General features: G+C 40.0%; 1 protein-coding gene across 3 annotated transcripts in view; it reads right to left on the reverse strand.

Moving 5' to 3' along the window:
• Positions 1–813: 813 nt before the first annotated feature.
• ASXL2 (ASXL transcriptional regulator 2) overlaps positions 814–21,134 on the reverse strand; it is a 119,893-nt gene continuing 99,572 nt past the window's right edge. For all 3 annotated transcript variants that reach the window (XM_043917367.1, XM_043917366.1, XM_043917368.1), the window contains 4 exons: positions 20,597–20,693; positions 16,447–16,552; positions 13,213–13,924; positions 814–11,783 (listed from right to left, as the gene is read on the reverse strand). In XM_043917367.1, coding sequence (XP_043773302.1) covers positions 9,306–11,783; positions 13,213–13,924; positions 16,447–16,552; positions 20,597–20,693 — 3,393 coding nt within the window. In that variant the 3' untranslated portion in view covers positions 814–9,305. The remainder of the gene's footprint in view (positions 11,784–13,212; positions 13,925–16,446; positions 16,553–20,596; positions 20,694–21,134) is intronic.

Raw genomic sequence — 21,134 nt, forward strand, 5'->3', positions numbered from 1 at the left:
AGCAAGGCAGAGCATATTTTCATTTGCTTATTGGCTACCTGTACATTTTTGGAGACCTATACAAGTCCTTTACTCGAGTCCTTTATTCAAGTACTTTTTAAATTGGTTATGTTGTAGGAATTCCTTATATATTCTGAAAACTGACTTAAATATATGATTTGTAAATATTTTCTCCCATTCTGTGGGCTGTCTTCTGTTGATAATGCCCTTTGATTCACAAGTTTTTAATTTTTAATGAAATCCAGTTTATCTTTTGTCACCTGTGCTTTTGGCATCATATCCAAGAAATCATTGTCAAATCCAATTATGATTTTTCTTGTTTTCTTTGAAGAGTTTTAGCTATGTTTAGGTCTTTCATCCATTTAAGTTAGTTTTTATGTATGGTGTAGAGGAAGGGTCTGATTTTATTTTCTTGCACACGGATATCAAAATTTCCCAACATTTACTGAAAGACTGCCCTTTTCTCATTGATTTTTCTTGGCACCATTATAAAAAATTACTTGACCATGTATTTGAAGGTTCATTTCTGGGCTCTCTATTCCATTTGCTTCCATTTCTGTCTTTATGCCAATACCGCCGTATCTTTGTAGTATCGGTTTCCTTTTAATTTTTGAAATGCATTCACTCTTTATGAGTGAATGCTCATGTTGAGTTCTTTGAGTGCTGCCTGAAGAGACTGGCACTCTCTGTAATACCCAAATTTAGCCAGGACCCAGGAACAGCTGTGCAATCAGGTACAGGGGAAGGGGAAACAAACAGCTGAGTCATTCAATATGGTGTCTGGTTTCTTTGGAAAAGAAAAGGCACAGTCACTAGAGTAAAACTGTATGCCTTTATTCAACATAAAATGAATCATTAAGATAAAATACAGTTTGTCCATGTGCAGAAACATTATTATACATTCAATCCTGAAGGTAGTTTTATATGACCAGTAAGAGAAACAGTCTAAAAGTAGGAAGAATAAAGACAAGAGTGAGAAGGAGCTAAAAGGCAGAGCTTTATCTGTCAAAGTGCTAAGGCCTATGCGTACAAAAATTTTAAAGTAAGACCAACTAAGGTCATTTCTTCCATTCTGATTTCTCTTGGTGCTGGTGAAAGTCTTAAGGTATGAAGCAATGATTCTCAGAATATGGGTTTAAAAAAATAGGTCGTAGCACTTATGGTTAAAAGTTTTTAATTTCTAGAGTTTCATTTATCATGTACTCTAGATCTTTCATGGGTTCTAAAAATTTCATAACAAACTTTCTAATGACAAACTTGCTCTTCACTAAGTTTATTATCAGAGTAAAACTGTCAGGTCCTTTTCAGCGCAGATTCTGTCTCTGTATACAACGAACAGGAAACCAATTTTGAGACTCTGTAAGAGTTTCATTTATTTAAAGCTTGTTCAAAATGATTACATATGGATTCAGCTGGGTTCCCTTCAAACCACTATGCCTGAAAATCTAAAATGAAAACAACGGCTGACATGGAGTTCAAGTCTAACTCCAGTGTTTCTAAGCTCTAGGTATCTGAAAACATTAGACACTGGTTTTTGAAAAGAACTGACTCAAGAAATAAAAGATTTTACATACCACACTTTCCATAGGAAGGACATAGACTGTGTGTATAATAATAGTTCTAAAGTATCTTCAGGTATTTTGATAACATTTAGTGCATTGCTTTCTTACTGGGCTAATCTGAATATTAAACATTATTTACAAAGAGGATCCAAGTGCTCTAGTTGGTTTAATATAGAATTTTTCTGAGCCAATGTCTGCATCACTTAGCCACAGGTGCACAACCTTAAATGCTGAGCAGTGGCAAAAGCTGTCACTAGATAATATAGTTCAATAGAAAACCATCACTTAGCCCACAAAATGCCTCACATCAAATTCCATGTTCCACTCATGGCAATTCATTACATTATAGGAATCCAAAACCTTAAAAAAAAAAAAAAAGTTTCAGTATAAGGATAAAAATAATCTTAGGTTTTAATCTATCTTAAATCCAATCTTGGATTTATCTTTCTTCTTCCCTATGCATTCACTAGGCTTTGCAGCCAAGATGAAAATCAGGATTTTCCCTTTAGTTTCTTTTGAGCTTGAAGAACCAGGAAAGCTCAATTTGCAGTTATTCTTCATGAATGCCGGGTATCTAGTCACAGCCCACCTCCACAACTGATCAGCTCTCTCTTCCAAGTTTAGTCTGTGACAAGGAAATCTTTGTAGGCATGCTTGCCCTTTTTAGGTTAAGACTGAGAGATACACAGTGGTACAGAGATTCCTTAGTTTATACAGTCCTTCTAAAAGGAACCCAATCTTCTCTTTAAGGTCATTAAGTATAAGGAAAACACAGGCTATCTACCCTTACTTCCTGGACAGACTTGAGACTGTATTACATGGTGGAATACACCTAATACCTTTTTGACTGAAAGGTGAACATGGATATTTTGGAATACAGAAATTCAAGTTGCAAACCCATAATCCAGGTAAAGAAAGTTCAAGAGTAAGCACTGAGAAAATAATTTATCCTTTTAAAATCTTTCTACTGGAAAGTCATAAAGAATTAGGATTTAGGCCACTTTACAAGGGCAAGTGTCCTACTGAAGCCTCTTTTAATTCAAGTTCTATGTAGAAAGGTGTGGGGGGGGGCAGTCAATTCTACAATACTAGAATAAAAAGAACATTAATTTTATCCATAATGGAGGGGGAAAGGGAATGAAAATATCTTTTTAAGTTTTAAATGAACACACTTCCTTCTCACCAGTCTACAAGATGGAAATCAAGCTTTTTTATTTCCGTTAGCTTATTTTGGGTTTGACAGGAAAGCTGCTTTACCAAACTGTTAGTTGAAAACAAGATGAAGTATCTTTACTGACATACTGAACAGAATGACTTTCTCAATCTAGGTATTACCAAGAGATTTCTTGAAATTTCTATTAATCTCTAGATCTTCAAATGACAGTTGTCAAAAGGAGGTAAATTTTATCAACTTGGCTCACTCCCACACTGAATTTTCATGCAGGGGGAATGCCTCTTTTCTTTCTTCATGTTTTGCCACTGTGCTTTGCTCAGTGCCTCAAAGACCTCTATTTCATAGTTCATTTACTCTTATTAAATGTCCAATGTATCTTGGGAAGTAGCATATATTACTCCTTGAGCTCTGAACTAGACCCATGCTATACGGTTCTTCCTTTAGGAAAGCCTTTTACATGACTGCTTTTACCTTTGCTTAACCAGAACTTTAGCACAGTGCTTAGCACATAGGTGTTCAAAAGATATTTGAACATCATGATTTATGTACAGAAACAACTAGAAAACACTGAAATTTGATTTGTGGAGCCCACTCTTGGTCAACTAGTGTTAAAAAGCAATGAACACAGGTTTCTAAGACTCTGTGACATAAATAAAGGAAAGCTGGGGATCCAAGTTGAAGCTGTGTTCTGGTGTATTGCTTTCTAAACCAACTACAGTCCTTGAGGTCCTATGTCACTACCTGAACATGAATTTTACTTCCTGTGAGGTAGGAATAACAGTTAAGTATGCATCAGAAATTGAGGGGGGGGGGCCCATCCTTGTAAATGGTTATCATGATTGGTTCACACACTTTGAAATATTTCACCTTCATTCTTATCTACCAAATATGGGAATTATGAGGCACATGTTCCTGAGGATTTTTTTCCTTTAGAAGTGTTTTTCCAGTAAAGATTTAGTGCTGTTCTCTTAGGCGTCTATTTTCAACATGTTTGGGCAACCCTATGTATGAGTTTTCAATTTTTTAAAAATAATAAGGCTGTCTATTAGAAAAACATTCTCGGCCTCCAACTAATAAAAATAAATTAAAAAAAAAAAAAAAAAGAAAAACATTCTCAGGACTTCCCTGGTGGTCCAGTGGTTAAGACTCTGCATCCTGAATGCAGGAAGCATGCACTTTATCCCTGGTCAGGAAGATCAGATCCTGCGTGCCGCCCAAAGCGGCATACTCTTTTTAAAAAGTATTTTATATATTCTAATTTCCAAAAATTGCAATTTTTATCAGTGAAAATCACCACAGCAATTATGGAGAGAACTAGTAAACTACAATTAAGTGTTTCATAGGTCATTAAGATATATTCTTCAAACTCTGACCTTACTTCCTTTCAGGTCACCAATAAAGTTATATATTATTCATTTTTAAAGAATGGGCTATATTTCTTTATTTCCAAAGACTATCTAGGTATCCTCTGCTCTTCAGTCATATCCTAGAACTAAATATTTACAATCTCAAAATGACTTCTGGAGAGCAGGACTCCAGGTTATCTCCAGGTATGTGGTTAACCTCTCCTCTAACATTTGGCTCAGTCCTCATTTCCATAAACATATTTCTTGGCATTAGAAGAGCAACATTCAAGTTTTCTTAGCCCTTCTGTCTCCAGATCAATTGGGAAAGACATAAAACTGGCTATGAAATTCACTTCTCAAAGAAGGGAAACAGAATGATTTCTATTATCTTCATGAGATTATTTCTTCATGTAAACTCTATGGCCTGAAGGTGGTGGCAGAGAATGTTAATCAGTTATTAACCACTGTGGAAAAAGAAAAACCTACTCCCCCCCTTACAGGTATTTTCTTATCATTCTTTGTCTTAGAAGCATACTACATGTCAATGTATGACAAAAACCACTACAATATTGTAAAGTAATTAGCCTCCAACTAATAAAAATAAATGGAAAAAAAAAAAAGAATGCACTGTGTTTTGTTTTGACTTTCCCAGCAGTAACATTAGGTGGTTAGGAGAGAAAACAAATTTAAGGGTGAAAGCAGAGAGACAGACAGATCGGGAGAATGTAATATTTTTACTAGAGTTCTGAAAGAAATACACTACCCTGATTTATCACAAATTTCTCATTTTACTATCTTCTGTGCAATCTGTTGGTAATCTTCCAAGAGCAGTATAAGGCAACAGCTGAGGGCCCTTACCCGCACCCCTTTCACATGTATGTCAGACCTCAAGATGCATCAAATACTCCAAGGCTGTTCATTTTCACTTTAATTATCTTTTACTTAATAATAAAATGAAAAATAAGAATATATGAATACATACAATCTATACACATATATTTATTGCAAATACTTAAAATTCTTATGTAAAATGATTTTTCTATACTTGTGAAAAAATATGTTTTTAAATGGTGTTGACACCAACTTCTCTGTACATACCCTCAATTCCAATGTTAACAATTCCTTTAAAAAGGCAAAAGACACAAAAGTTTAGCATTTACCAAACCAGTCTCTACAAACCTTTAAGCCAGAAGGAAAAAAAATAGCTTGTGGTAAATAAGTCAATTATCTTTTAAAATAAAAAATAAACTCCAAAACGTCCCCTTATTGCATTTTCTTATTTTTTGGAAATAATCTGAGTGTCTTTGAGTAACTTTCTTTGAAATAATTTGTGCCTTAACAGTGAGGTCCTACATTAAACATACCTTATATGAGAAATTCAAAGTCTTCCACTGTCACTTTTTACATAGATATTAAAATATATATTACTTAAAATATATTACTGGAAAGCTATTTTTTAAAATTGATCTTTAACAGTTGTATCAAATGTAAAGCATTAAAAAAAATAAAGTAACCAAGAATCTATGAAGCTCTTACTTCAACTTTAGGAACTGTTTTACCTATTGTTCTCTTTCAATAGGTTATGTAGGTATTGAAACACGGTAGGAAAGATCCCTGCTTATTATTATATTTCTCAGAGTCTCTTTGGACTATTCTATGAATTGAGCTGAAAGCTACCCTTGGCCAAGTTTTTTTTGTTTTTTTACTTAGCACATTTTTACTTAGCACATTGTTGTAATGAAATGGGGAGACTTTTCTCTCCTTGCTGTGAAGTGAAATCCCTAAGTCACAGAGAAAACCCTAGTACTGCTTACTGACAGCTCTAAACAGTGATGTCATGACCAGAAAAGACTCCCTCATTTTAACAAATAATTTCACCCAAGAGGCCTTCAGGACTCTTAGGTGAAGAAAGGCAGTAAGAAATTAGGATGGTAAACTATCCAATTATGAATGAGTTTATGCCTTCACCTGGAAGGCAATAAGGTCTTCTTCTGGCTATTTATTTAAATTTGTGGTATCTACACTGTGTGCCTTCCCAGCCCATATAAGTATGCTTCCCCACCACAAGAAAAATTTCCCGTCTGCCAGGTCTAATTTTTAAAAAATGTTACATGGGGTACTACAGACAGCTTCAGTATCTTCAACATAGGTTATTATGTAGGGCAAACAACTTCAGGTTATTTGGCTTTTTTGTTTGTTTAATAGGAGGAAGAATTTTAATAAAAAATCTTTAAGATTCAGGGAGCCTTCTCTACTAGACAACTTAGAATATTTGTCAGTGAGACTGAGGTGATAGATACACCATTAATGCCATCTCCCCAAGGTGACCCGCAGTGTAAGGTTACCTGAAGGCAGAGAAGATACCCTGGAGGCATCAGCATCAGGCAACATGCCTGACTAGTCACTGGAAATAGTGCAACTTAATACCATAAAAATAAGCTGAGCACTTATTAGACACATTCCAGACTGAACTGAAAGGTAAAGTAACTGAAAACCTAAGATTAAAAACTGCTTGAAAGGTACTGGAATATGATATTCTAGTAATTTAAAGGTTTTATTGTTCCTACTGCTTCATTTTTGAAAGAGCCAGATTCTAATTTTTGTTCTTTCAGTTCAGTCAGCATTGTAAGATGACCTTCTACCTGACACCACTGTTTCGAAACAAACTGACAAACAGACTGCATTCAATTTTGTACCAATCTAACAGCATCTATTTTCTCATTTAGTCAAGATTGAGGCAGTGCACCTAGCTGACGATGTACTATTTTATTAGCTGGGGATTATTTGTAAAGAGAATCTGGTGAATGGTACTGCTTAGGGCCTCTCTGCAAGAGCCTGGGTCAAGATGAATAGGCACAATATGGTTTGCTCTCTAAACGGACGTGAAAATCCCTGATGCCTTTCCTCCTTTCCTGGTTAGTCTGTCCATCCTTAGATGAAGAGAACCGTGGAGGAGAGACTTTCTATGATAGGAAAGGTGTGAAGAAGAAAAATCATTTTGAAAATTCAAATTGATCATTCAAGTTCACCGTAGGGTCAGTTCTGAAACAGTCAACCACTGCAGGCAGGCAGGCCATCCCTCAGTCCTGCCACTAAAGTGGGGAGTGAGAAAGCTAGGAATGGAGAGTTTTAACTATCAACAGGTCTTTTAAACACCCCTTGGGATTACCCAGGGCACTGACAATTTGAGAACAGAACCATGGTTTCTGATTTCTACTGGTTACTGGCTGGAGAACTTGCTCCTTATCCCTGGATCCTTGCAGATTTCTTATCTGTTAGCTATGTGTGTGCTGGAAGAAAAATGGAAGTTAGAAGAACATCAAATTGTCTTGGCTGAAATAGAACACAGATATTAACCCTCTATGTGCTTTGGGCCATAAAAAACTCAGAAACAAACAAACAAACAAAGAACAAAAGTAAATAGTTTCTTGTGGGTTTGAAAGTATTAAGAGTGTACGTATAATTTGAGAGGTGAGGTAGGGAGGGGTTGGTAGTACAATGGGGGCAAAGCTAAGATTATTACTGTCTACTTTCCCCTATCTGGAATGTGACCCCTTAATTAAGGAGTTTAAACTGTTCTGCATTTTGTATATATCACATCCTGAATATTAAGCACGATGACGACTGTGCTAGGTGGCACTAATACACGTTCTTTACACACATAGAATTAGGAGATTTGAAATCAATATGCAAACGATGCACACTGACAATCCCCAACTTTTTTTTTTTTTAATCCCCAACTTTTTAATACCAAATTCTGGTAAACTGTAGATTTATTTTCATGTTCTTTAACCGTGACCTAAACACATGTATTCAAAATTCTTCAGTAACGAGACAGGATTCAACAAAAAGGAAACAAAAAAAAGGAAAAAACAAAAATTTGGAGTCAGTATCTCTTCCTTTCTAAATGTTCCCTTAGTCATTCACTAAAGCCCCTTTACATTAGAAACTTCTAATGTTTAGACAGCAGTAATCCAAAACAGGGGACATATTTTCTAAAAGAGGAAAAGTGTCTGACTTTTACAGTGTGTATGCCACACATATATGTTCAAAGTAATATAATTAAGATGACTTCCATGCTCCTCAAATGCCTGGGAGGTCAAAACAGATATAACAGCATGGGGCAAATGTGGTATTAAAGAGTTTTTCTACCTGTAGATACAGCTGACTGTAGAACATTAGGTAACAGGTTGGAGAAAAGAGGGGGAGAGAGAGGGGCTACTTTGTTTCTAGTGTTAAAATTGTCCTCCAAAGTTCCTTAAATTCAGTTCAACAATTTCTGCACCTTTACTCTGCTTACCCAACAAAACACCTTATCACTGACACTTCTCTGTTAATTTTGTACTAGTATCTCAAACTTGTTTGTAAGCTCCCATGAATGACTAAATCCTCAGGGATTATTGCTGGACTCACTGCCCTGCACAGGTGATGGTGACCCGAGGGGTCTAGTGAGGCAACCCTTTCATAGTTCACACTCTCTTCTTCAGGGCAAAGAAGTGGGATTAGGGAATGGCAGGGATTCATAAACTGCAAGCAGAGTGCCTGGCAATAGGACTGGTCTGTGGAAATCAAGAACCAACTCAGAACTTTCAGAGTCAGAAACACTACCTATGAAATTAATGCCTTATCAAAAATAAGAACTGGAGCAGGTTCCACCTAGGTAAAGGGAGTGAGTAAACCCTCAATCTAAATTCTGCAAAGGCTGAAGAATCTATGTAAAGCCTGCGGTCAGACTGTCAAGACATAACCAACATGAACAGTCATTTCCTCAGACCATTCCTCCACTCCTTCCTTTCTATAGCCTCTCAGGAAAGGGCAGAAGGGAAATCGCTGCCTTTTACCATGTGTGGCATTAAACTTTTCACATGAAGTGAAAAGTCACATGAAGTGGAACAGCAATCTGAAGTCAAAGTAATACATCATTACCTAAACACCTGGAAAAATGTTAAAACGAGATGTGACATATTTACATGATTTTGTAAGTGCAAACTTGTCACAAATTCACAAAGTCTTGCTCAACTTGGACTTACTATACAAGGTGCTCTTTCTCTAAAATGTAAGATCTGTATTCTGTGTTCCTGATTAAGTAACACTTGTCTCTTAAGACAACTCAAACTGAAACCTACTTGTTTATTTCTATGATTCCAAAAGAATGCAAAAACCACATCTATCAACCCTTCCCCATTCCTGTCTCCTTTACAGAGTGCTTTCTTTCTGATCTCATTACCGAACAACGAGGCAGGAGACACACAGTTTGGAAGGGCCGATGCAATCATCGTGGCAGAAGGCTCCACAGCCCTTGCACATGATCATGGCTTTCAATCGGCAGTAACATTTTGAAGGTGTGTCCTCTATGCTGTTCTCTTCAGGAAAGGCCTGGACAGGAATGGTCTGGCCGTGGCTGCCGGCATTCATGGCCTGGCTGGCAGGGATAGCCGTGACAGTCACTGAAAAGGACATGACATCACCAACATTGCTAGGCACCTGACTACAGTCGGGCATCCCCGGGACAGCAGAGTTGTGGTCCATGTCCGATGAGGTGGAGACGTTGATCATGCCTCTGTAGCTTGGCCCGATCTGTGTGGGGCTCCCGTACAGCTTTGGGGTTTGCAGTGGTGGAAGGAGGAGAGACTGATGGGTAGGACTGTCTGCAGGCAGAGGAAGAGACGTAGAATTGAAAAGCTCTGGGCTGCTCCGCATGGTCTTACCTCTCACTGCATGAGCCATCTGCTTCTGCGCTGCCTGAATAAAATCTCTGGCTAGGGTCTTCTCGTCAAAGGTTTGGCCTCGAGTGAACAGGTAATTCTCCTTACTAAAAGGGGTCTGTTCAGGCACTGGTGTCTCTGCCTTCACGTTCTTTTCAGCTGCACAGTCACTGGTGGACAGGGTTTCTCTACTGTGTGGTCCTGAACTTGCATCACACTTGCCAGAACTCTGGGCGGCCTGCGGCTCCTCCTTCACCAGGACAGATTCTTGCTCATCATCAGTACTTTCCTCGTCAGTATCATCTTCCTTCCCACTGCTACTATCTCCTGCTGCATTTTTACAGTCTGTGTATCCCATTTTCAAGGCCTCAGTGGGACTACTCAGACAAAATCGGTCTTCGGGGTTCACAGAATGGGTCCTCCTAAAGCTCTCTGAACCCCGGCCATATGTGGAAATATTAAGTAAGTAGTGACCTGCCATTGCAGGCTTGGATGTCCTTCTGCCAGCAAAACCCAGCATGAACCTCTGACTTGTGGAGATGTCCTCGAACTGGAAACCTGAGTGAGTAAAGCTGAACTGCGAGGGCTGCACAAATGAGAGAATGTTCTGCCTCCGAACCCTCTGGCTGAGAGTCTGAAGAATCTGATCTTGGGTGGCCTTACTGAGTCCTTCTTGGTACTGGTGTGTGTCAATGCCAGAGTCCCTTAGATCCTTACCTGAAAAGAGCTGCAGGGGTCTTGGAACCTGGGGGAGCTGCTTGCTTTGCAAAGTTTTACCCAGGTGCTGTGCAGCTGGATGGGACTGTCTCTCGTGCACTTCCTCTCTGGTGCTGTTCTCTGTCATGCTGGTACCCACGAGTGCTCCTACCCTCTTCTCCTCTTTTGTAGTGAGTGGAACAGTTTTCATTTCAACTTTGGTGAGAGGTTTAGGCAGAATTTGCTCCATGGGAACATCTTTGCCCTGCAGCAGCTGAGTTACCAAAGGATTATTAGCAGGGATACTAGAGCTTGGCCTTGAAATGGGTCCATTCATATGTGAAGAAGTTCCCAGAGTTTTAAGGCTAGAAGTTGCCGGCAAAGTGCTCAAGGATGGAGCTGATCCGGTAGGCGCTGTGGTTATGCTGACCTGGTGCACAGGGAGCTTCTCTAAAGTGGCTGTCGTTAACAGAGATGTTAAAGGGGAGGAGGTTAGATCCACTGAAGCGCTAGCACTTATCTCTGCTGAGGCTGGAGGATTTGGGGCATTCTTACTAGAACCTGCTTTAGGCTCTACTGTGCCAGCGGCTGCAAAATGAACAGGTGAGGCACCCGCCATCAGAGGAGGATCTGCTGGAGCTGGAGGTGCTTTCTCCTGCCTACCGTTACTAGGCCCTTGCTGCTGGCTAAGAGAGGCCACAGTGCCTGTTGCCCTGGGGGGATTTAGTTTTTCATTACTTAATTTTCCTAAAGCTGGCGGGAGTGCGTGAGTGTGGGCTGGTGAGGGGACACCTGCGCATGCTCCACCGACGGCAGATGCGGGAGGCACTGAGGGGGTTTGCTGTAGTTGTGCTCCAGGGCCACTATGAGTCTGTGGCTGGCCTGCGGTCCTGGTCTCAGACTGGGACTGAGAGTCTGGCCCAGCGGGTAAAAGCTCTCTCGTACCTCCCCTGCTTCCAGTTCCTGCCAGTTCCAGTGCGGGGCTCTTGCCAGGCTCACTGACTCTGTCTGAGTCAGGATCCCCTCCTCTAGCAGTTCTCCTTTCACCCCCCTCCCCTGGACCCTGTCCACCGCCTGGGCCAGGTCCTGGAATGGTCCCTCCAACTGAGGCGGCAGCAGCGGCTGCGGCGGCGGCGGCGGCGGCTGCCCTCTGTGCTTTGACCAGCTGGGCTTTTGCTTTGATGTCTGCAAGGGTTCTGGCTCCTGTTCTGTTAGGACTAGTGATGGAGATTGGAAAACGAGCCCTGGGAGAGACCTGCGATGTAGGAAACGGCATGGGAGAGATTCTGGAGACCGGGATCTGAAAGAATTAAGGGGGGAAGAAAAAAACAACAGAACTTAGCTTTCTTTTATAAGAGTAACAAAACTTCATTAACACAAATTCTGAGAATAGGGTGAACACTATGACAAGGATGGGAGGCCTGTGGCTAAGAGACCAATCCATGGAGACAGCCACACAGGTCCGTCTCTAGGGTCCCTTCACCTCCTCTATTGGTGCCAAAGACTCTCCTCCATTGACATTCACTCCCACCCAAAGTCGCAAAGCTCTTTTCTCAACACAACTCTGTCTTAATGTCACTACTACTCACAATAGCTGATCATTTAAGATACAGACCTTTCTATGATATCTGCTTAAAATGTGCGTAAAAGCAAGAAGAGCAACAGAAAAAATAAAGTGGCACACTACTGTTGCTGTTTAGTCACGAAGTCATGTCCATCTCTTTGCGACCCCATGGACTGTAGCCCACCAAGCTCCTTTGTCCATGGGATTTCCCAGGCTAGAATACCGCAGAGGGTTGCCATTTTCTTCTGCAGGGGGGGTCTTCCCAATCCCGGGATCAAACCTGTGTCTCCTGCATTGGCAGGAGAATTCTTTACCAGTGAGCCACCTGGGAAGCCTGTCTTTTTATTTCTTGGCTTTACTACGAGGTCCAGGGGAAATTTCTTGTTCTCTTTTACAGACTCACACATGTACAGCTAAGCATACAGGCTGAATTATCTCAAATTACAGAGGCCTCTGGATAGCACAAAAAGAAAGACAATGTGTAACCCACCCCACCCACCCAAGAAGGAGTATGTACATATTGTGTACACTGTGAACCGAAGTCATCCTCACTGTCTGCTGGCATTATACTTATTTGTAGAACTTTAAAAAAATATATGTGCCCTAAGTCCTATCCCTAAAATTAAAAATTAGAACTCCCAGAGAAAAAATGCATTTCTAAAAACCGTGTGGGGAGATTCTGAATGCATCATTAGGTCTGAAAACACTCAAAACATCAAATCAGTTATGGCAGCAATGAAAGGGTCAAGGTACACTTAAACATCATGGCTCTTGATACAAAGATACATGATCTCTTATATCAATGACCTCCTCCTGTTTACTATTATACTTACAGAATACTTTCCATAATTGTCTTAAAATACAGGAGTAGCCAGCAGGGAGGGTGGGTGGAAGTGGATTACATTAGATTCTCAGATATTTGAATAAGTATTCAAATCCCAATAAAGATCTGTAAGGATCTACTTTTTATTATTTTTTTTTTAGGATCTACTTCTAAATGCCTGTTTCTTAGTAATTTTACTCATATACGACCATGGTTACATGCATATCAAATACATACCACTGCTTCCACATTAAGAAACATCACAAACACTTGAAATTTAGTAGGCAAAACCAAAAACTTGTTCAGACCATCTCTCCTCTTCAATTCTTCCTGCTCTCTTACCTTGAGAGGTGGCACTCTCCGCACCTGGAACCTGTCCCCTCTACTGAGAAAGGGCTGTGGGGAGACTTGAAATGGCTGCTGGTGCTGGCGGTGCTCATTGACACGCGGCCTTTTCTCCCAGCTTGTCGGGGCCTCTTCTTGGGTGAGAGAAGATTTCCTCTTGAGGCTTTCTGGGCTGTGATCAGCCAGTATTGATGGAGGCTCTTTCATAGTTGTCTCCTGTGGACCTGCTTCTACTGTGGGCTTCATTACTGTTGTTTCTACCCCAGGACTCTTGGGTTTGCTCAGGGCTGTAAGTAAAGCTTCCTGGCTTTCATTTTTATTACAATTTGAAGGTGTAGTGAGATGATTCTCTTTCTCAGATTCCTGTTCAGCAGAGGCAACTGGCTTTTGCTCCATAAGAGCCTCATCCTTCGGGCATTTGATGGGAGGAATGCTGCTAAGCTCATCTGTATTGGTAGCTGGGGAAAGACGGGGCTCTGTGGAGTGTGGCTGCGTCTTATCTTGGCTTTCATGTTCTTCTTTCCTGACTGGTGATGGCATCTGCAGTACTTCTTCCTTAGATTCTAACTGGGGAATTACTGGGACTACACTGACAGGTGAGGCCTCTGAAGGAAGTGTAGATTTTGGTTGCTCAGCTGGGGTTTTCTTTACTTTGGGATCATTGGGTGAAGCTGTCAATTTCTTTGAGTCTTCAAGAGTCAGGCCAGAACTAAAAGGTGGAAGAAAAAAAATACTGTAGTTGAGACATCGCCTATGTTATTGAATATATTATGAGATAATGTATACGGCAATATCTGGAAGAACCTGTGATACTTAACAGGTAGTCTTTATATATTATCATCACTATTATTAATATTAGTGAAAGGTCTGGAGCTAGAGCACCTGGATTCAGGCCCTGGCTCTGACACCTACCATCATGTGATATTAAGTGAGTGAGCAGCCTCTCTGCCTCAGTTTCTTTAACAGTGGTGGTGTTCAGTCCCTAAGTCATGTTCAACTCTTTGCAACCCCATGGACTGCAGCATGCCAGGCTTCCCTGTTCTTCACTATCTCCCAGAGTTTGTTCAAATTCATGTTCATTGAATCAGTCATACTATCCAACCACCTAATTTCTTTAATAGTACATTGAAGCTAATCACTTCACAGTGTTGCTAGGATGAGTAACTAATGCATGTAAAGTACTTAGAACAGTGTATATAGGATATAATAAAACCTCAATGTAATGTTAATTATTATTATTACTTCTGCTTACAAAGGAGCTACATTGTCTAGAGGCATGCACCACAGACTTCCCACAGAGAAGTGAAAGAAGTCAAAGACTCATGTCCCTTAGGATTGTGGGTTTGGACGATAATCAGCTTGGACAGCAAGGAGATCAAACCAGTCCATCCTAAAGGAAATCAATCCTGAATATTCAGTGGAATATGCTGATGCTGTATATGCTGATGCTGAAGCTGAAGCTCCAATACTTTGGCCACCTAATGTGAAGAACTGACTCTCTGGTAAAGCCCTTGATGCTGGGAAAGATTGAAGGCAGGAGGAGAAGGGGATGACAGAGGATGAGATGGTTGGATGGCATCACCGACTCAATGGACATGAGTTTGAGTAAGCTCCCATGAGTTGGTGATGGACAGGGAAGCCTGGTGTGCTGCAGTCCATGGGGCTGCAAAGAGTCAGACACAACTGAGCAACTGAACTGAACAGTTTTGTTCTGAAGTCCCATAGAAAGGCTGGCCCAAGAAATCTAAGGAAACCAGAGGAGATAGTAGGAGAGTTGACTAATCTCTACAGGTTGAAAATGAAAACTGAATTTTTGGAAAGCCCGTTTAAATTTTACTTGGTATAGCTCTAAAATTCTGAGATTAAGCACCTCTGAGCTATCTTGGGAATGAAGGCCAAGTAGGACTTCCTGGCTAACAGCTAGACTACCCTGGAGGGTTTACTACAGATTTCCCCTAATGTCTCAGAATATTACAAGTAGAAATGAGATAGTCCTCTTTGGTGACTTCAAATAATCAGTCCTGTACCCCTGAGATGGAATGGCTAAGGACAAATTTGTACAGTAATCAAATGTAGTCCTTCCCAAAAAGCTGGCAGAAAGTAACAGCTAAAAACAGAAAGATCCAAGAATGGCTGTAATGCTTTATCTACCTAGTAAGGAGGGAATGAACAATATTTACAGAATAACTGCTACCTGTGATCATGGTCTAAATGTATTCACTTTGGTTTTTGTAGAACAGCTCAAAGATCACACAAAGAAGGTAAAAAAACCAGTGTACTGGGCTCTTCATTTCATTAAGAATCACTTCTGAAATGACCACAAAAGGGAATAAGGACATGGAGATAAGGAAGAGAGCCATTTGTTTTCAAGCTATGATTATGGCGTACCCTTAAAGGTTGCCATTAGGTATACATAAGGAAGGAAGAGAAACTGACAGTAAGACTCTGGGCATGAGTCTTCAATTCTGTTTCAAACAATACTGCTCCACTGTCGTCTATTAAGTGTCCCCATTAACTTTTTTTTTCCTGGGTCGGGGCGGGGTGCTTGGGATGCTTCATGGCTTATGGGATCTTAGTTCCCCGACCAGGGCCTGAACCTGTGCCACTGCAGTGAAAGTGCTGACTGCTAACCACTGGACTGCTAGGGAATTCCTCCCACTAAGATTCTGTGAGGCAAAAAACAAGACTCAGACTACAGTGCCTTAAGAAAAGGGTCTGTATCAGCTATGTAATTCACAGCTGAATCATACACATGATTCAGCTATGTGTATCTCCCAGAGTGTCTTTTAGAGAAGAAAGGCTGTTTAATTACCTGTTAATATTATGGTATGTATTATAGGATTCCTTAGTGATTCTGGATAAGTTATCCTATTGTGGGATAACTGCCTACAGTTAAAAAAAAAAAAAGGATAGAACTTCTATATTCTTATGTATTAAAAAGTTACTGGAAAAAAAGCCAATCTATGCAAAGAAAGGACTCTAATTCAAGAAAATAAAATCTTTTCTTTTTTTAAAGAAACTATACCATCTATAATGGCAATGCGTTAAAGAGTACAAGATTACAAGAAATCCAATTCTGTGTACCTAAGAATTATAAGAAGAAAAAATTTTCTTGGTAAAAAAAATTGAGGAAAATTGCAGACTAGATTTTCTGGGAAGGTAGTAAGATGGAGTAACACATGACACACGTATAGGAATTAACATTTGGTTTACAAAATCTCTTGATATTACCTCTGACCATAGTAGCTTTCAAAGAATTGTTCTTTCCACGGCTCTACTTTTTTCTCCTTCTCAATCTCTTGTCGAATTCTCACCTGCATCTCCGGTGTAAACTCACCTACAATGTACCAAAAAAAGAGATGTTCAATAGGAAAATGTTATTGCAGCTTTCCACTACTGGTAGATCATGATAGAGTCATGAAGGAGTAATACTATCATGTGAAAGTAACAGAAATTTCCCCAAATTCCTCACTGTAAGGGAGAACTACCTAAGTGCCATAAGTTGAAACATACACACTTGCATACCACTCCATGTAGTATCCAGTACTCAGCTGAGTTTAAGTGGGCTTTTCTCTGGGCTTTCCTTGTATCACTCCCTTCCAGCTCCAAATATTCCCTATAGATTCTTTATAAACTTTTTTTTCCACTGGAAAAAATAGTCATATGCTTTCGATAAATAATGACATTGGACATTTTATTATTTAAGTTTTATTTAATGTGGGAGACCTGGGTTTGATCCCTGGGTTGGGAAGATACCCTCGAGAAGGGAAAGGCTACCCACTCCAGTATTCTGGCCTGAAGAATTCCATGGACTGTGTAATCCATGGGTCGCAGAGAGTTGGACATGACTGAGTGACTTTCGCTTTCACTTTCTCTGAGACAATTTGTATTTTAGGCCTTTTAGCTTTAACAGCCAGAGAAGGCAATGGCAACCCACTCCAGTGTTCTTGCCTGGAAAATCCCATGGACGGAGGAGCCTGGTAGGCTGCAGCCCATGGGGTCGCTAAGAGTCGGACACGACTGAGTGACTTCACTTTCACTCTCATGCATTGGAGAAGGAAATGGCAACCCACTCCAGTGTTCTTGCCTGGAGAATCCCAGGGATGGGGGAGCCTGGTGGGCTGCCGTCTATGGGGTTGCACAGAGTTGGATATGACTGAAGTGACTCAGCAGCAGCAGCAGCTTTAACAGCATAATGAACAGCTATGGCCCTGCTTAAAGACATTTTGAAGTTCCAGTGTAAAGGTAGGGAGCTATTTTTGGAGTTGTCAGTTTTCTAATTGTTCCAGAAAGTGTATGAGTCTAGTGCCCTAGCAACAAGACACAATATGCCAAAGACTCAGCTGCTCTGAATATGCCACTTATTTTCATACACTACCAACCACACCTCAAGCCTTCCCACTCCATCCGTAGAGAACAATGAATGTGCTTGGTTCAGTTCAGTTCAGTTGCTCAGTCATGTCCAACTCTTTGCGACCCCATGAATCGCAGCACGCCAGGCCTCCCTATCCATCACCAACTCCCGGGGTTTACTCAAACTCATGTCCATTGAGTCGGTGATGCCATCCAACCATCTCATCCTCTGTCGTCCCCTTCTCCTCCTGCCCCCAATCCCTCCCAGCATCACGGTCTATTCCAATGAGTCAACTCTTCGCATCAGGTGGTCAAAGCACTGGAGTTTCAGCTTCAGCATCAGTCCTTCCAATGAACACCCAGGACTGACTTCCTTTAGGATGGACCAGTTGGATCTCCTCGCAGTCCAAGGGACTCTCAAGAGTCTTCTCCAACACCACAGTTCAAAAGCATCAGTTCTTCGGTGCTCAGCTTTCTTCACAGTCCAACTTTCACATGCATACATGACCAATGGAAAAACCATAGCCTTGACTAGACGGACCTTTGTTGGCAAAGTAATGTCTCTGCTTTTTAATATGTTGTCTAGGTTGGTCATAACTTTCCAAGGAGTAAGCATCTTTTAATTTCATGGCTTGGTAGGCCATCTTAAAACCTGTGCCTGAGACAGGCTGTTTCCCCTTAATTATCTAATGCCCAGGACATCAAAGAATAAGTGGAAAGAGTAGATTTGAAGTATAAGACCTCTTAGGTCTTAGAAGTATAAGAAGAGGGGAAGGAAACATGTTAGAGGACATATAATACTTATCACAGTCTTGGGCCTATGAGTGGGAGTAGAGGGATTTAGCCATCAGAATCCACCCACAGCCTCTGCTTTTTGGTTGTGTCCACTGGGCTTAATAGAGGAAGGATAAACAGTACTGAACTCTGTTCACAGTGTTCAAAGTTTTTGCTGCTCATAAAATGTGACAGCATGTATAGGTATAGCAGTGACTGCTCATATTAAAAAAAAGTAATGTAATAATAGAGGTAGCACTGTTGATAATATCTACTTTAAAAAGTTGGGGAATAGGGAACATAAATCTAAATTATTCTTAAAAAAAAAAAAGTACTGGTAACAGATATGTTTTAAAGTGCTCAAGTGATTTTGACTCTTTCAGAAAAATGGGGTCTCTGCTCATGGAAATCTTTTAAGAGAAAGGTCAAAAGTAATCAGTAAGTGATCCCTTCTACACAGTTGTAGTGATCACTTCTATAACAACTATAAGGAAAAATATAGATATTAATTAGCTGGTCAATTAGCTCCATCAGTGATCTGACAAAAAGTGAGCAATGAATAGCATTCCCAGTGCTCCCCTTATAACTGTATTTATTTTAAAGCTTCTCACACTTGTTTTCACAAGCTATTCCTTGGCACAACCTCCCATAATTTTCAAGTGTTACTTTGCATTCTATGTGTACTGACACAGTGACAAACACAGTATTTGAAATAAAAAAATACCAGACTACAAAACTACAGTCATCAAAACAGTATGGTACTGGCACAAAAACAGAAACACAGATCAACAGAACAGGATAGAAAACCCAGAAATAAGCCCATGATGTACTATTCTTAGTTGCTCAGTCATGTCCGACTCTTGCGACCCCATAGACTGTAGCCTGTCAGGCTCCTGTGTCCATGGGATTCTCCAGGCAAGAATGCTGGAGTGGGCTGCCACTTCCTTGTCCAAAGCTCATGCACCTATGGTCAATTAATCTATGACACAGAAAGCAAGATTCCACAATGTTGGAAAGACAGCCTCTTCAACAAATAGTGCTGGGAAAACTTGACAGTTACATGTTATATGTGGAATCCAAAAAGAAATGATACAAATGAACTTATAAAACAGAAACAGATTCACAAACTTTGAGAACCAGCTTATGATTGCGGGGTGGGGGGGGGGGGCAGTTAGGGACTTTGGGAAGGTTATGTACACTGCTATATTTAAAATGGATACCAACCAACAAGGACCTATTGTATAGCATATGGAACTCAATGTTATGTGGCAGACTGTATGAGAGGGAAGTTTGGGTCAGATTGGATACATGTATATATATGGCTGAGTCTCTTCACTGTTCAGCTGAAACTAACACAACATTGTTTGTTTATCAGCTATACCCCAAAACCAAATAAAAAATTAAAAAAAAAAAAAAAAGTCAGTGGCTTTAATAATGGCTGAACATTAGAATCACTTGGGGAAAAAATCAAACAAAAAAACCCCATTGAAGCTCAAGCAAAACAAAAATCATTGAGAGTGAGGCCGAGATGTCAGTATAAAAAAAATACCACAAGTGAGTATAATGAGCAGTCAGGCTTAAGAACTGCTAATAGTGACTGATAATTACATGCTATGCAAAAACAGTCAATTACTCTTTTTATGCTTTATAATCTACGCTCTGTAAAACTGTTAGATCAGAATTAGAAACATGGCAAACCAGTGACCACAGTTAGGAATTCTTGGTAATTGTATTTACTAAACCACTCTAGCTGCCACTGAAGTACGTAAAACCTTTTTCAATAAAGCAGATTTTTTAAAAGCTCTTAGTAATTCTTTTTACTGTTAGGTTCATTGATATGGGGCAGTGAGAAAGAAGTTATCTCACTGTTTACCAAACCATGATTCATAACACCATGAAATAACTCATTCTATATTCTGGTTATTAAAATTTCAACTGCCAGGCATGAAGCTAGAAATAATGAAACAGAATCTTTAGAAATAGGGCCTAAAAATCTGTATATTTTCAGTTTCCCAGGTAACTTTAAACCCTTGAAGAAACATCTTGCTGAACTCCATCTGGAGCCAAATTTGGTTACATGCTCTAGATAAAAGTCTAGCAATGTATTTCACGTAGAATAGCTAGTTCTTCTCTATGAAACGTTCTGTCCTTTGCCTTCCAAAACTGGGCAAATACCCACTGAGGCTCAGAGCTGCCAACATGCCCCCACCCCATGCATACACATTCTAGGAGGCACATAAAGTTGAGCACTTACCTTCTGAAAGTCTTTCCTTCCAGCCTTGGGCTGCTGAAGTGAAGAACTCATTATTAAGCGCTGAACCATTTAACTTCATCAGACCATCTGGACCAACCTGGGTCAAAGAATAAGCCACAGAAAGTTCAGGAAGAAAACCAAATGTTAACATGTGGAATTTGATGTTCCTGTCTTTTGTAGAAAAGAATGTGTGTATATTAAATTTTACGGAAACAACACTAAATCATACCATGCTGATTATGGATACTTCTATTTTATAATGTAATATTGTTTTCTTTCTAAAAAATTTCTTTCCTGTTTATCTCTTTCTTCTTCTCCTTTCAAATCTATTCCCTTTGATTAGTTATACTTAAAGAATCTTCTGCAAATAAATACATATATAAGAGGATTTTTCTAAAAGGTTCATTGTTTTCCAAAACTGTGACAAATTACACACACTACTCTGAAACTTATTTTTCTCATAAAATACAAAGTCAATTTCTCACAAAATTCAAAGTCAACTGGCATAGTTTTAGCTCCACTATAATAGCTGCATATT

Source organism: Cervus elaphus, chromosome 11 (genome assembly GCF_910594005.1).
Source record: "Cervus elaphus chromosome 11, mCerEla1.1, whole genome shotgun sequence".
Classification (NCBI taxonomy): Eukaryota; Metazoa; Chordata; class Mammalia; order Artiodactyla; family Cervidae; genus Cervus; species Cervus elaphus.